This window comes from Crotalus tigris, unplaced genomic scaffold, assembly GCF_016545835.1.
Source record: "Crotalus tigris isolate CLP2741 ecotype Arizona unplaced genomic scaffold, ASM1654583v1 scf7180000017611.44802233496:7321179, whole genome shotgun sequence".
Lineage (NCBI taxonomy): Eukaryota > Metazoa > Chordata > Lepidosauria > Squamata > Viperidae > Crotalus > Crotalus tigris.
Genome location: NW_024096511.1, coordinates 4,049,373 through 4,061,388, shown reverse-complemented (window position 1 = coordinate 4,061,388; position 12,016 = coordinate 4,049,373). Strand labels below are relative to the sequence as shown.

The window sequence follows — 12,016 nt, the reverse complement described above, 5'->3', positions numbered from 1 at the left end:
GTTAATAACACGGTTATTAAGTGAATCTGGCTTCCCCATTGACTTTGCTTGTTAGAAAGTTGCAAAAGGTGATCACATGACCCTGGGACCCAGTAATGGTTATAAATACATGCCAGTTGCCAATTGTAACCACGGGGATTCTGCAACAGTCATAAGTGTTAAAAACAGTCATAAGTTGCTTTTTTCAGTGTCACCGTAACTTTGGTCACTAAATGAATGTTTGTAAGTTGAAGATTACTTGTACCATTTTGCTTCCTGTACAAGAAAAAAGATGATTTGTTAAATACTAGATACATGGTTTATTTTATTTTTATTTACTTGGTTTATAGGGTTAAAAGCAATATAATTTTTTTAAAATGTATATTATAATAACATAAATATTAACATAAAACTGGGAGAAATATTCAAAAGAATGAAACAGTTGCTTACTCCTGAGGGATAATTACAGTGAACCAGGCTCCATGACTTGATGGCTTGACAATCAAAATTTTCATTAATTTCCTGAAAGCCATGAGGAAGTGTTGGAGCTGATAGTTATTGATGGGAAGAGAACAACAACTGAGAAGGTATAATTTGATGGTCCCTGAAGATGGCAGTCTTTGATAGAAGGACACAATCTACTACATCCTATCAGGCAGACAGATGTTAGTAGGAGAAGGTGACAACAACAACCAGAAACTAACCAGGAGTAAAGATGTTATGTGGGTGCCACTGCTTGACTTATTCTAATTGCTTGACCTACTATATTTTGGAACAATTGTAGCTTCCAAATGCTTCAAGGGCACGTAGAGTGTATTTCAATATTATAGTCCAATTGAGAACTCACTAATACATGAGTGACAATTAGTAATAGCTCCCATTTCAGAAAAGGTCCCAATTGGGACACAAGGTTAAACTGCCAGGGCCTTCTTGACCACAGTTACTACCTGTTTTTTAAGAGTCCAAAGGATCCCAAATTGTCAACCAACTCAATAATTTTAGTTAGTTAACATTTTATAGAATATCAGCGTTATTGGTTCCTTTCGTGTGAAGTCCAAGCTTCTTCCAATGAATCCTATCCTGGGCATAGAACATTGTGGTATAAATAATAGATACAATTTAAACTAAAAATACTTTCTTCTGTTGTAGAAACTTTCTCATGGATTTCAGAAGAATATGAAACTTGAAGCTGTTGACAAGAGGAATCCTGCGCTTATTAGAGTAGCTACTGTGGTTGACACAGAAGATCATAGAATTAAAGTAATTTATATTCTTTTTTTTAATCTCTTGATTTTTAAAGGGGAACATCTATTACCTGCTGAACAACTATAAATGATAATACCTTATTACATATAACATTTTTCTGGTTTCTCTATTCACTTCATTGAATAGGAGGAACATATCTTCATCCTATTGAATTCATCCCTAATCAGTTAAAAGTCTATATTACAATTTTAAGTTCCATGATTAGATATGAAAGTGGTATTTTTTTTTATTTGTGGTGGGCTAATCGCAGATATATACTCACCAGCTTTAACAGAAAATTTATCTGGAATATTCCCTAAAGAGCACCAACATAAGATCTTGTTTCAGTTCTGTTTAATTTTGATGGGCTTTCAGTCAACATTCATGTTTAACTTTATGGGTATCTGTACTATGGGAAGTCTTTTTGCAACAAAGAGTTGTATCATATAACAGTAAGCAGCATGTGAGGGGACTACAAGCTGTGATTAGACATGATGATCTCACACTTTCCCAAGGCATCCTATAAATTTGCACCCAAAATCTCCTATAAACACATTTATTCACTTTCCATCTTTGTCAGTTTGCATGGATTGTGAGGTTTGCATCCTGTGGAGATACATATTACACTTTACTCCTAATTGCACTGTTAATTTGTGCTGTCAGTAGTTGAAGAAAGAATCAACTGTTTTCAGTGTTAATCAAATGATTGTACCAGCTGTTTCCACTGTTATACTAAAGTGAAGGAAGTGACACCTTGGCTTGCTAATTTGGTAAATTAACCATGGTTTGTGATTTCAGACCTACAAAGTCAATCAACATCATCTTGATTTTTGGGGGATAATAACCAGAATTTAATAAGAAAGTACTTAGCTCATAATTACAGTATTATGATTAGGATAAATCATAATGACAGATCACAGTGATTAGGATACAGGGATTTCAGGATCTAAACATTTGATGCTTTGCTTTGGAATAATTTGAGAACAATTTGGAACAACTTAGTTAAGAGAAATTACAAGTAGTCCTCAACTTACCACTGGTCACTTACAACTGACCACCCAAGAGGTATTTATGATCGGTTCAGAAATTTTGTATGTGGGGCTTTGGGGTACTTGTATTTACAGCCATTTGCAGCATCCTGCAATCACATGACCATGTTTTACTATGTTATTGCCAAAAACAAGCATTTACTTCTGGGTTTTGGCCAAAACAACCCATAATGAACCTTAGACCATTTTTGATAAGCATTTGGCAGGCTCTAGAAAAGAAATGAGCTGAGCTGCATTTAGCATTGGGAGCCAAACATCACGTGAAGATTGAATTTGGAAATGTTTTGAAGCTTGAGACATCCATTCATAATTTAAAGAACTTGTTAAAATATAACTGGAATTGTTATCTTGGCAAGGTAAATATAAAACCACCACCATTAGTACAAACATGATGTGCTTTTGTATCATTTGACATTTACCGTTCTTCATAAATAATCTATTTTTTTATTAAAAAAAGTAATCTGAGACTACAAGGGAAATCTTTTTAGTCTCAACATTCTATATCTTTATGTTTTAGATCCACTTTGATGGCTGGGACAGTATTTATGACTATTGGATTGATGCAGATATCCCAGATATACATCCTGCAGGCTGGTGTGGAAAAACTGGACATCCTCTTCAGCCTCCTCTTAGTAAGATAAAAATGCAAAAAATACAATAAATACTTGCCAGCCAGTTTTCTTCTGTGTTGACAAAGTAATGTGCTGTGGCAGAGCCAAATTGTGTAGTAATAATTCATAGAGTGAATGCTTGCAAGATCTATGGAAACCAATGGATACCTTGGGAAACCCTGATAATTGAAGCCTCTTATAATTGTGGGTATTCTGATTTTCAAGAAGAGAAAATATGTACATGTTCACTAACCCATGAAAAGAATTCCAGGTGGATTTCTTCAAAGCTATAGAAATCATTGTTTTATCAATATTCATACGATTTGATTGAAGAGCCAATCACATTGTTGCAGTGTAATTCAAATATTTTATGTTAACTTGAACACTATTTAGCATTTAAAAAGAGATCATAGGGGTCATCATTTACATTATAATGCAGACTTGCGCATTTTATGACCCAGGGCCACATCTGGCCCTTCACCGGGGAGGGGGGGAGACAGAGTGGTGGCAGGCCTCCACAACAGTCCATTTCTCAGTGTCATCTTAGGAAAAGTAATTGCCCACCCCTCTGATTTGAGTAAATATGAAGCTAATGCTGAAGTTGGTTTTTGTATTATTTGTCTAGGTCCACTGGAATTAGTAGAAGCTTTAGAACAAGGAGGGTGCCCTACAGCAGGCTGCAGGGGAGTTGGACACATAAAAAGAGCCAGGCATATGGGCCATCACAGGTATGTGTTATGAAGAACTGGTGCTTCAGTGGGTTAGCAGAGGTATTCCATTAGAATAAGGCTATGAATTTGATGTAATTGCTGTCAATGAGACAAAGAAAAAGACAGCTATTCATTTATTTAGATTGACTTCATTGCAACCAGAATATAGCACCTAATTAAGAGAGCGCTCACCATTGATCAACAATGTTTTAACTTTTCAAATATGACGCTCTTTAGAAAAAGATTTCTCCTTAGGTATAATTTGCCTGTTGAATATGGCTTTTCTTTTCTGCGGAACTATTAATCAGATTCCGTAGTGAAAATCAAGAACTTAGTCTGTATTGGCATAAAACTTTAATCTTGTAGCCCCACAACCTGCTATTTTTTCATAATTTTGTTCTAAGTTATAAACCAAATATTTGAAGTCTGTACATTATTATAAATCAAACTTCAACCAAATGCTTCAGTTGCATTGAAATTGATCAGTAAATGTTAGGTATTGTCACTAAATCACAATTCAAGTATTTATTCAGTTTTAATATTTTACAATGAATGGAGAAGCTAATATTCTTTAGCCTTCAGTTTTTCAGATCCTCTCATCTGCAATAATCTTAGCTACATGGAATGTCAGAAAGATATCACACTTGCTTTTCTTTGTCTTTGGACTGATCTTGACTAGAACATAGATTTTACCTTTTGCGTCAAACACATGTTTATTTGTCTTTGTATTATGAATTGCCAGTCGACCAATAACTAATAAAAGTACATCCAATCACCAGGCATTATATTGATTCTAACTACCCACTTGGCTAAATTAGTAGTTTTGAGGAATTAGGCTTACTTGGTTTCATTTTTGCCTCTTAATAAATTGTGTGCTTAAATATTTTCCTTAAGATGGAGTGGAAAATAGCATGTGTAGAAGGAGTCAATAAATATATACTACTTTTATTATTGTATTTTTTGATTATCAGTTCTGGGAAACATTAGCAGAAGGGTGCTATTATCTTATGGGCTTCCTGTCAGCAACTAGATGGCTACTATGACTAAGAATGAGGAACTAAATTATTAAAAGCATACTTTTATTTAAATAACAAAAATAGTTGTAATAACTTGTATTTGCTGCTATTGTGGTTTGTAATTTAAAATGGTTACAAATTTGCTAAATGAAAAGCATTGAAATATAAGAGTGTAAGTAACAGTCAGGGAACTAACATAATATTGATATCTCTCCCTGAGCAAATCCATATTGTCCCCGAATTCTCAAATTGAAATTCCATTTGAATTAACAGAGGCAGTATAAAATGGGTATAGTTATTCACATCTGGCTTCAGTCCACTGTTGTTTTTTTTAAACTCTCTGTTGAAACTTTACTTAAATACACTTTTGGAAATGTTCATGACAAGGTGCATTTATGTTGTCAAGTAAATGCAGGTTGATTAGTCATTTTCTGATAGCATAATGGTTAAGCTGGATGAAAACGTTCAGTGACAAAGTATGACAGGGCTAAAATGAATCTCTTTTTAAATGCAAAATGTTAATAAGGACCTCGGGCTTCTATGGTGATAAAAAAAAGTTCAGATTTACATACAAATGAGTTACTCAGTATCTTGCGTTTCTTTATGAGTTTCCATATTGTATGTTATATGGAGTGGACTTGCCAACTGCCTTGTAACTCATATATCCAGATTGTTAAATGGCATACGCTCTTGGGAATATACTTTGCTAATCTTCTAAACCATATGTATGGGTACATTTTCACAGAGAGAAAATGACAAAAAGAATTAAATACTTTCAGTTGGCTAGGCCACCAATAACATATACAATAACATATACAAATCCATATTACAAGGTGGGATACAGGTTGCCCTCGTACTGAGCTCAGAATTTTGGTCATAGGTCATTGCAGTTGTAAGTCGAGTTGCCATGTGAACAGATTAAATTTTACAATCATTTTTACAATGGTTGCTAAGTGAGTCACGTGGTTGTAACTCCAAATCCAGCTTATCCTATGTTTTTTGGCAAAAACCTGTAAAATGTCCCATAAAACATAATTGCAGGATGCTGCAATTGGTTGTATATATAAGCCAGTTGCTAAGTACCTCAAATATGATCATATGACTGCAGAGGGATACAATAATCATTACTCTGAATCCAGGTCATAAGTATTTTTTTTTTGAGTTTGAACAATTGTTAAGCAACCAGTTGTAAGATGATGACTTACTTTAAAGTATTTTGGAGAAAGAATGGGCCATATTATAGATGCCAAGCAAGTCTATACCAGATATAAAACTTCATTAATAAAGCATCATTTAATTGCTACTTTCCTCACCTTATTTGATGAAGGCATGAGGAGAAAGGACATTTGCTGAACATTGCTTGAGACTTCAGCAAGACATAACAGTAAATAGGCCTTAATTATATACCGTATATGCCGGCGTATTAGGCGACCCGGCGTATAAGACGACCCCCGTCTTTATAGCCGGGCCGCATTCCTAGAACGTCGTCTTATACACCGGAAACTACCAGTATTTCCGGCGTATAAGACGACTCGGCGTATAAGACGACCCCCGTCTTTGGCGCCGATTTCAGCGCTCGCGGAAGTCGTCTTATACGCCGGCATTTACGGTAATTTATTATTTAGCTTAGTTGGAAAGGCACTCCAGTAATGCCAGTTTGGGAGCCAAAATAATTGCATATCAGACAGCAATGGGGCAGTGGGTGGGAGGCAAAGATGATGAACTTGACTGATGAACACCAGGAAGAATTGTCATATTGCACGTGCCGAGCAAAAAAAAGGTAGAACCAGAATCTTAACAGGGTAGACCTGACCAGATGGTGATTCTGAAAAATCTCAGATGGACTCAGGGGGACTGACCTTCCACAAGCTACTGTCAAGATAATTGCCAGTGCACCTTAAGTGCCTTGATCAATCATGAATGAAAATGGCACGACTAATATTAATAAATTAATATTAATAATAATATTAATAAATTAAGTTTGTGTTTTTTCATTGCTTTACCTTTTTACCTTAGGTAAAAATATTTGTATTTAGAAATAAAAGGATAGACAAGAGTATACAGATAGTTTTCGACTTACAACCACAATTGAGCATAAAATTTAAATTGCTAAGCAAGATAGTTGTTAAGTAAGTTGTGCACCATTTTATGATCTTTCTTGCCACAGTTGTTAAGCTAGTAACACAGTTGTTAAGTGAATCTGGCTTCCCCATTGACTCTTACAAGCTAATAGTTTCCCGGTTGAAACTGTGATTGAGTTTGTCCATGTGTTGTGAGATGAAGGATTTCTCATCATATCTTTTGACTGCCAGTCGCTATTCATAGATACTTTCTGCTAGTCTTCTGCAGTTTTCTAAAAAAAAAAAAACTATTTCTAAGAAAAAGTATTACATAGGACTTTTGTCTGACTGGTAGAAGTTACTTGCTTGGTTTGCTATTGTAATAATAAAAACATTGATTTTATTCCAGATTTTTGGGTTTTGCTCTGTAGCTGGGGTCCTCAATCCCCGGTCTGTAGCCCAATGCCAGGCCATGGCCTGTTGGGAACCAGGGCCGTGCAAGCGGCAGGCGAGCACGCAAAGCTGCCTTTGTCCAAGCGGCACATGCATAAAACCATCTCCTCTCTGCCACCACTGGTCTGCAGAGCCGGAAAGGTTGGGGACTGGCTCTCTGCAGATCTCCAAAACCATAAAAAAACGCACTTTTCTGCCAATAGCAAGATATTTTCAAAGATAAGGACTGTCTCAACTCTACATATTATAAATCTAGAGAAGAGGAAAAATCTCAGCTTCTGCCTGAAGCATGAAATACATCAATCTCTTGTGCTTCTGTGGAGTAGTATAATTGTCAGAGGATCTTAGTGCTTTGAATGTAATTCGTTTGAATATAATTCATTTCTGGCCAATTGCTGTCATGAATTGGCATGTTCCTCCTAGCCTTTTAATGTAAAAGATATTTGAATAAGTGGTCAGCTGACAAGTCACACAGGCAAATGTTCAGTCAAGTCATTTACTGAGAACAACACACAGTGAAGAAAGTTAGACTAAGAGGGTTTCCCTTCAGGAAATAATGTTTTGGAAAAGTATTCCAAGGTCAGGGTTCAACCACAAAAGTTTGTTAGAATTCAGGCACAAAAAATGTGCAACTCACATAGGGCTCTTCAGTTCTTGAGTGCCCTCAGGCTCTGTGAATGTTTCTGCCAAATTACATATTGATCTTTATTTTTCTCATTATTCCCTTCAACTTCTTGTTTTGGTCCTATCCCTGTATTATGTTTTAATTCCCCAACAGTAAACTAGCAGAGCGTGAATAACTCTAGCAAGACTTCATCTGGTAGACTTCTAGGTATTCTATTAATCTGAGTAAATCAAAAGACTATGTGTGCATCAAGTGACAAGAATCTTTCAAAATGCAAATATGACCCTTTAGAACAGTGGTTCTCAACCTTTTTAATGCCGCGACCCCCAACCGGTTGTAAGCCGAGGACTACTCGACCGGTCGTAAGTCGAGGACTACTCAACTGGTGCAGCACCGTTTGCAGAATGGGACTTTTGGCAGGCTCAGCAGGGCAGAGACAGTCTGGACAATTCCTATTGGCTTTTGAAAGCCAATAGAATTAGACTCTATTCAAGAGAGTCTATTCTATTGGCTTTCAAAAGCCAGTAGAATAAAAGGGAGTAGCACAGCTGAGGAAAAGGGGAAAAAAATGGCGGACTGCGTTGTTTGGCGACCCCCGTGAAATGGTCGTTCGACCCCAAATGGGGTCCCGACCCACAGGTTGAGAACCACTGGTTTAGAAGAAAGCCATTCAATCCAAAGCAGACAGACAACGGACAAAGCACTGTAATCAGTATTTCTAAAATAGTAGTGGCTTAATTTTCTTTCTTTTTGTCCTCTGTCCATCTGGTGTAATCAGCATGTTGGTGACCCCTTACCATAATCACTAGAAAACATCTTTCAGTAATTTCATGTAGATGTTGAAATTTCACTTTGTTTTGAGAAATCAAATCTGCACTTCAGTGAGGTTGGATGGGTCAGGAATAGGTATGGGAGAAAGGCTGATGCACACAGTTGTAAGAGGTTTTTTTTCCCCTCACATTTGTTCCTATTGCTCTATTTTCATTTGGAAGGATTAATCCATTCATTCCCCATTTTTCTAGAGTTTCTTAGTTTTGCTTAGTGCTCTTAGAAATGTACAGTGTGTGTACACTGCAATAAGGTTCTCAAAGAGTTAATACAGAAATACTCTGTTTCTTTTGCTTTGTATTGCATTAAAACTAGGAGATAACATCGAGAGCTCTCTTATTCTATTAAGCATGCTTACGATCTGTGTAATACTTAAATTTAAATCCTGAAAAATCCCTTCTTTAGCAAAGTTGCTGTCAAGCGAATTGTATAATTTCTTATTCTTCACAAACATCCAATGTTCATCTTTTACTTGAAGGGGATATCCAATCCCATTGCTTTCAAAAACTCTGCCACAATTTATAGAGTAAATCAATTAATATCCATTCATTAATAATAGACTTCTTATATAGAGGTTTGGAGCCTGTCTTTACTCACTGTTTTAAAAAAACTGTTGGCTTCAAAGGATAGACAGAATGGAAATGGTAATTGATGGCTAACAGGCGATTGAGCTAATAGCCAGGGATTAAGATAAGCAAAGTCAGAAGTAGACGGAACTAATTAATTCTACTTTTCTTTCTATTCTGCATCATTGCAAAATCATTAGGAACTTTCCTATATATATGCAGTCAAAGCTGAAGGCCTTTATTTCAAATGTTGCTTCTATCCTTCAGGGCTGCAAATTTTTATATATCATAATATGAACATAATTCTCTTGTTCACAATGAGGCTTTTATCTGAATAGAATAGAAAGGATTGAAAAAAGCATATTCCCCCGAGTGAAGAAAATCCTATGTTAACCATTATAGTTAGTGGAGGTAGAAAACCTACTACTGATGCATGGGTCAGCATGGAACTATGGAAAAAAGAATTAATGATTTTGGGAACTTCTATACTGGTTGGCTAATTGAACCCCACCACATAATGCATATTATAGTATAGCAGATCTATAATACCCTGGTCTCAGGATATGTATATTCAAGACTGCATACATGCTTGTTCATATAGACATGTGAATCCCATATAACTGCATATGAATCCCACACAACTTCCCAACACACATTGGGCTGAATTGTTGTATTCATGCTTATGTTGATTTTACACTTCATGACAAAAGCTAGTTCAACAGTACAAAGACAATTCCCAAGTCTAGTCTTTATTCCTTCCAGACCTGTGGTGCAATATTGATTTTCTTTGGCATGAACCTAACAACAATAATAATAACAACAATAATAATAATAAAGTTGGAGGTCTTCTAGTCCACCCCTGCTCAGGCAAGAAACTCTATACCATTTCAGACAAATGGCTTTCCAGTCTCTTCTTAAAAACTTCCAGTGTTGGAGCATTCACCACTTCTGGAGGCAGGTTGTTTCACTGGTTAATTGTTCTAACTGTCAGGAAGTTTCTCCTTAGTTCTAGGTTGCTTCTCTCCTTGATTAGTTTCCATCCGTTGCTTCTTGTCCTGCCTTCAGGCGCTTTGGAGAATAGCTTGACTCCCTCTTCTTTGTGGCACCCCCTGAGATATTGGAACACTGCTATCATGCCCCCCCTCGTCCTTCTCTTCATTAAACTAGACATACCCAATTCCAGCAACCGTTCCTTATATGTTTTAGCCTCCAGTCCCCTAATCATCTTTGTTGCTCTTCTCTGTATGTACTCTTTCTAGAGTCTCAACATCTTTTTTACATTGTGGTGATCAAAACTGGATGCAGTATTCCAAGTGTGGCCTTATCAAGGCATTGTAAAGTGGTATTAATACTTCACGTGATGTTGATTCTATCCCTCTGTTAATGCAGCCTAAAACTATGTTGGCTTTTTTGGCAGCTGCAGCACACTGCTGGCTCATATTTAAGTGATTGTCCACTAGAACTCCAAGATCCCTCTCAAAATTGCTACTGTTGAGCAAGGTACCACCTATACTATACCTGTGCATTTGGTTTTTCTTGCCTAAATATAGAACCTTACTTTTTCACCATTGAATTTCATTGTTAGATAGTGCCCAGTGTTCAAGTCTGTCCAGATCCTCCTGTATCTTAAGCCTATCTTCTGGAGTGTTGGCTATTCCTGCCAGTTTGGTGTCGTCTGCAAATTTGATGAGTTCCCCATCTATCTCCTCGTCCAAATCGTTGATGAAGATGTTGAAGAGCACTGGGCCCAGAACAGAGCCCTGGGGCAACCCACTACACACCTTCCTCCATATAGATGTGGTTCCATTGAGGATCACACGCTGAGTACGGCCGGTCAGCCAGCTACAAATCCATCTGGTGGTGATGCTGTCTAACCCACATTTTTCTACCTTATTAAGTAGTAGGTTGTGATCTACTTTATCAAATACCTTACTGAAGTCCAAGTAAATTATATCCACAGCATTCCTCTGGTTCACTAATTTTGTCACTTGGTCAAAGAATGCCATAATATTTGTCTGGCATGATCTGACTAACCCATGTTGGCTTTTAGTAATGACTTTGTTTGCCTCTAGGTGTTCGCTAATTCGTTGTTTGATTATCTTTTCCAGAATCTTCCCAGGTATTGAGGTCAGGTTGATAGGTCTGTAGTTTCCTGGATCTATTTTTCCCGTTTTGAAAATGGGAACTACATCAGCTCTTTTCCAGTCCTCTGGTAGTTCCCCAATGTTCCAGGATCTTTGAAAAATATACTTCATTCATTCATTCATTCATTCAACAAATTTATATGGCTGCCTACTTGCTCCGAATGACTCTAGGTGGTTTACAAGCAATAAAAACACAGTATAGAAAATAAAATTTAAAAACAATAAAAACAATACACATACATAAACACATACACACACGACAACACAGAGTCAAATGAGCTATTTGATGGGCTCCATCCCTCTTTGGGTTCCCCAGGCCTGCTGGCAAAACCAACTCTTCAGAGTGTCAAAATGGGGGCCATCTAATTTTGAAAGGGATGATGCACCAAAGGGTGGGGGGCACCACTTTCTCAATCCTAAGGCTCACAGGCCTGCTGATTTAGGAATTAGGAATTGAACATCAGACTTTCTGCATGCAACTATTTTTCTACCAGTGTTTTTCATGCGCTCATTCATAGTATTGAACTTAAATAAATGGGCATACCTCTTTATGAGCATGAAAAGATCATGATGAAAAGGAGCCACTGCCTAATAAGAAAGTGACAAAATATGCTGACTCTTTGTGGTTGATGAAAGTCAATGAAATGATAAATGTGTCTTATTTGAAAAGAAGACATAATGCTTAAATCTTCAAATAATTGCAGAAAAATGGTATGAACAAAAATGGATT

General features: G+C 36.8%; 1 protein-coding gene across 4 annotated transcripts in view; it reads left to right on the top strand.

Annotated features, from left to right (window-relative positions):
- The window catches only part of L3MBTL3 (L3MBTL histone methyl-lysine binding protein 3), a 90,597-nt gene that overhangs the window by 53,824 nt on the left and 24,757 nt on the right, over positions 1 to 12,016 (top strand). For all 4 annotated transcript variants that reach the window (XM_039324544.1, XM_039324568.1, XM_039324560.1 and 1 more), the window contains exons 14-16: positions 1,129 to 1,239; positions 2,791 to 2,905; positions 3,510 to 3,612. In XM_039324544.1, coding sequence (XP_039180478.1) covers positions 1,129 to 1,239; positions 2,791 to 2,905; positions 3,510 to 3,612 — 329 coding nt within the window. The remainder of the gene's footprint in view (positions 1 to 1,128; positions 1,240 to 2,790; positions 2,906 to 3,509; positions 3,613 to 12,016) is intronic.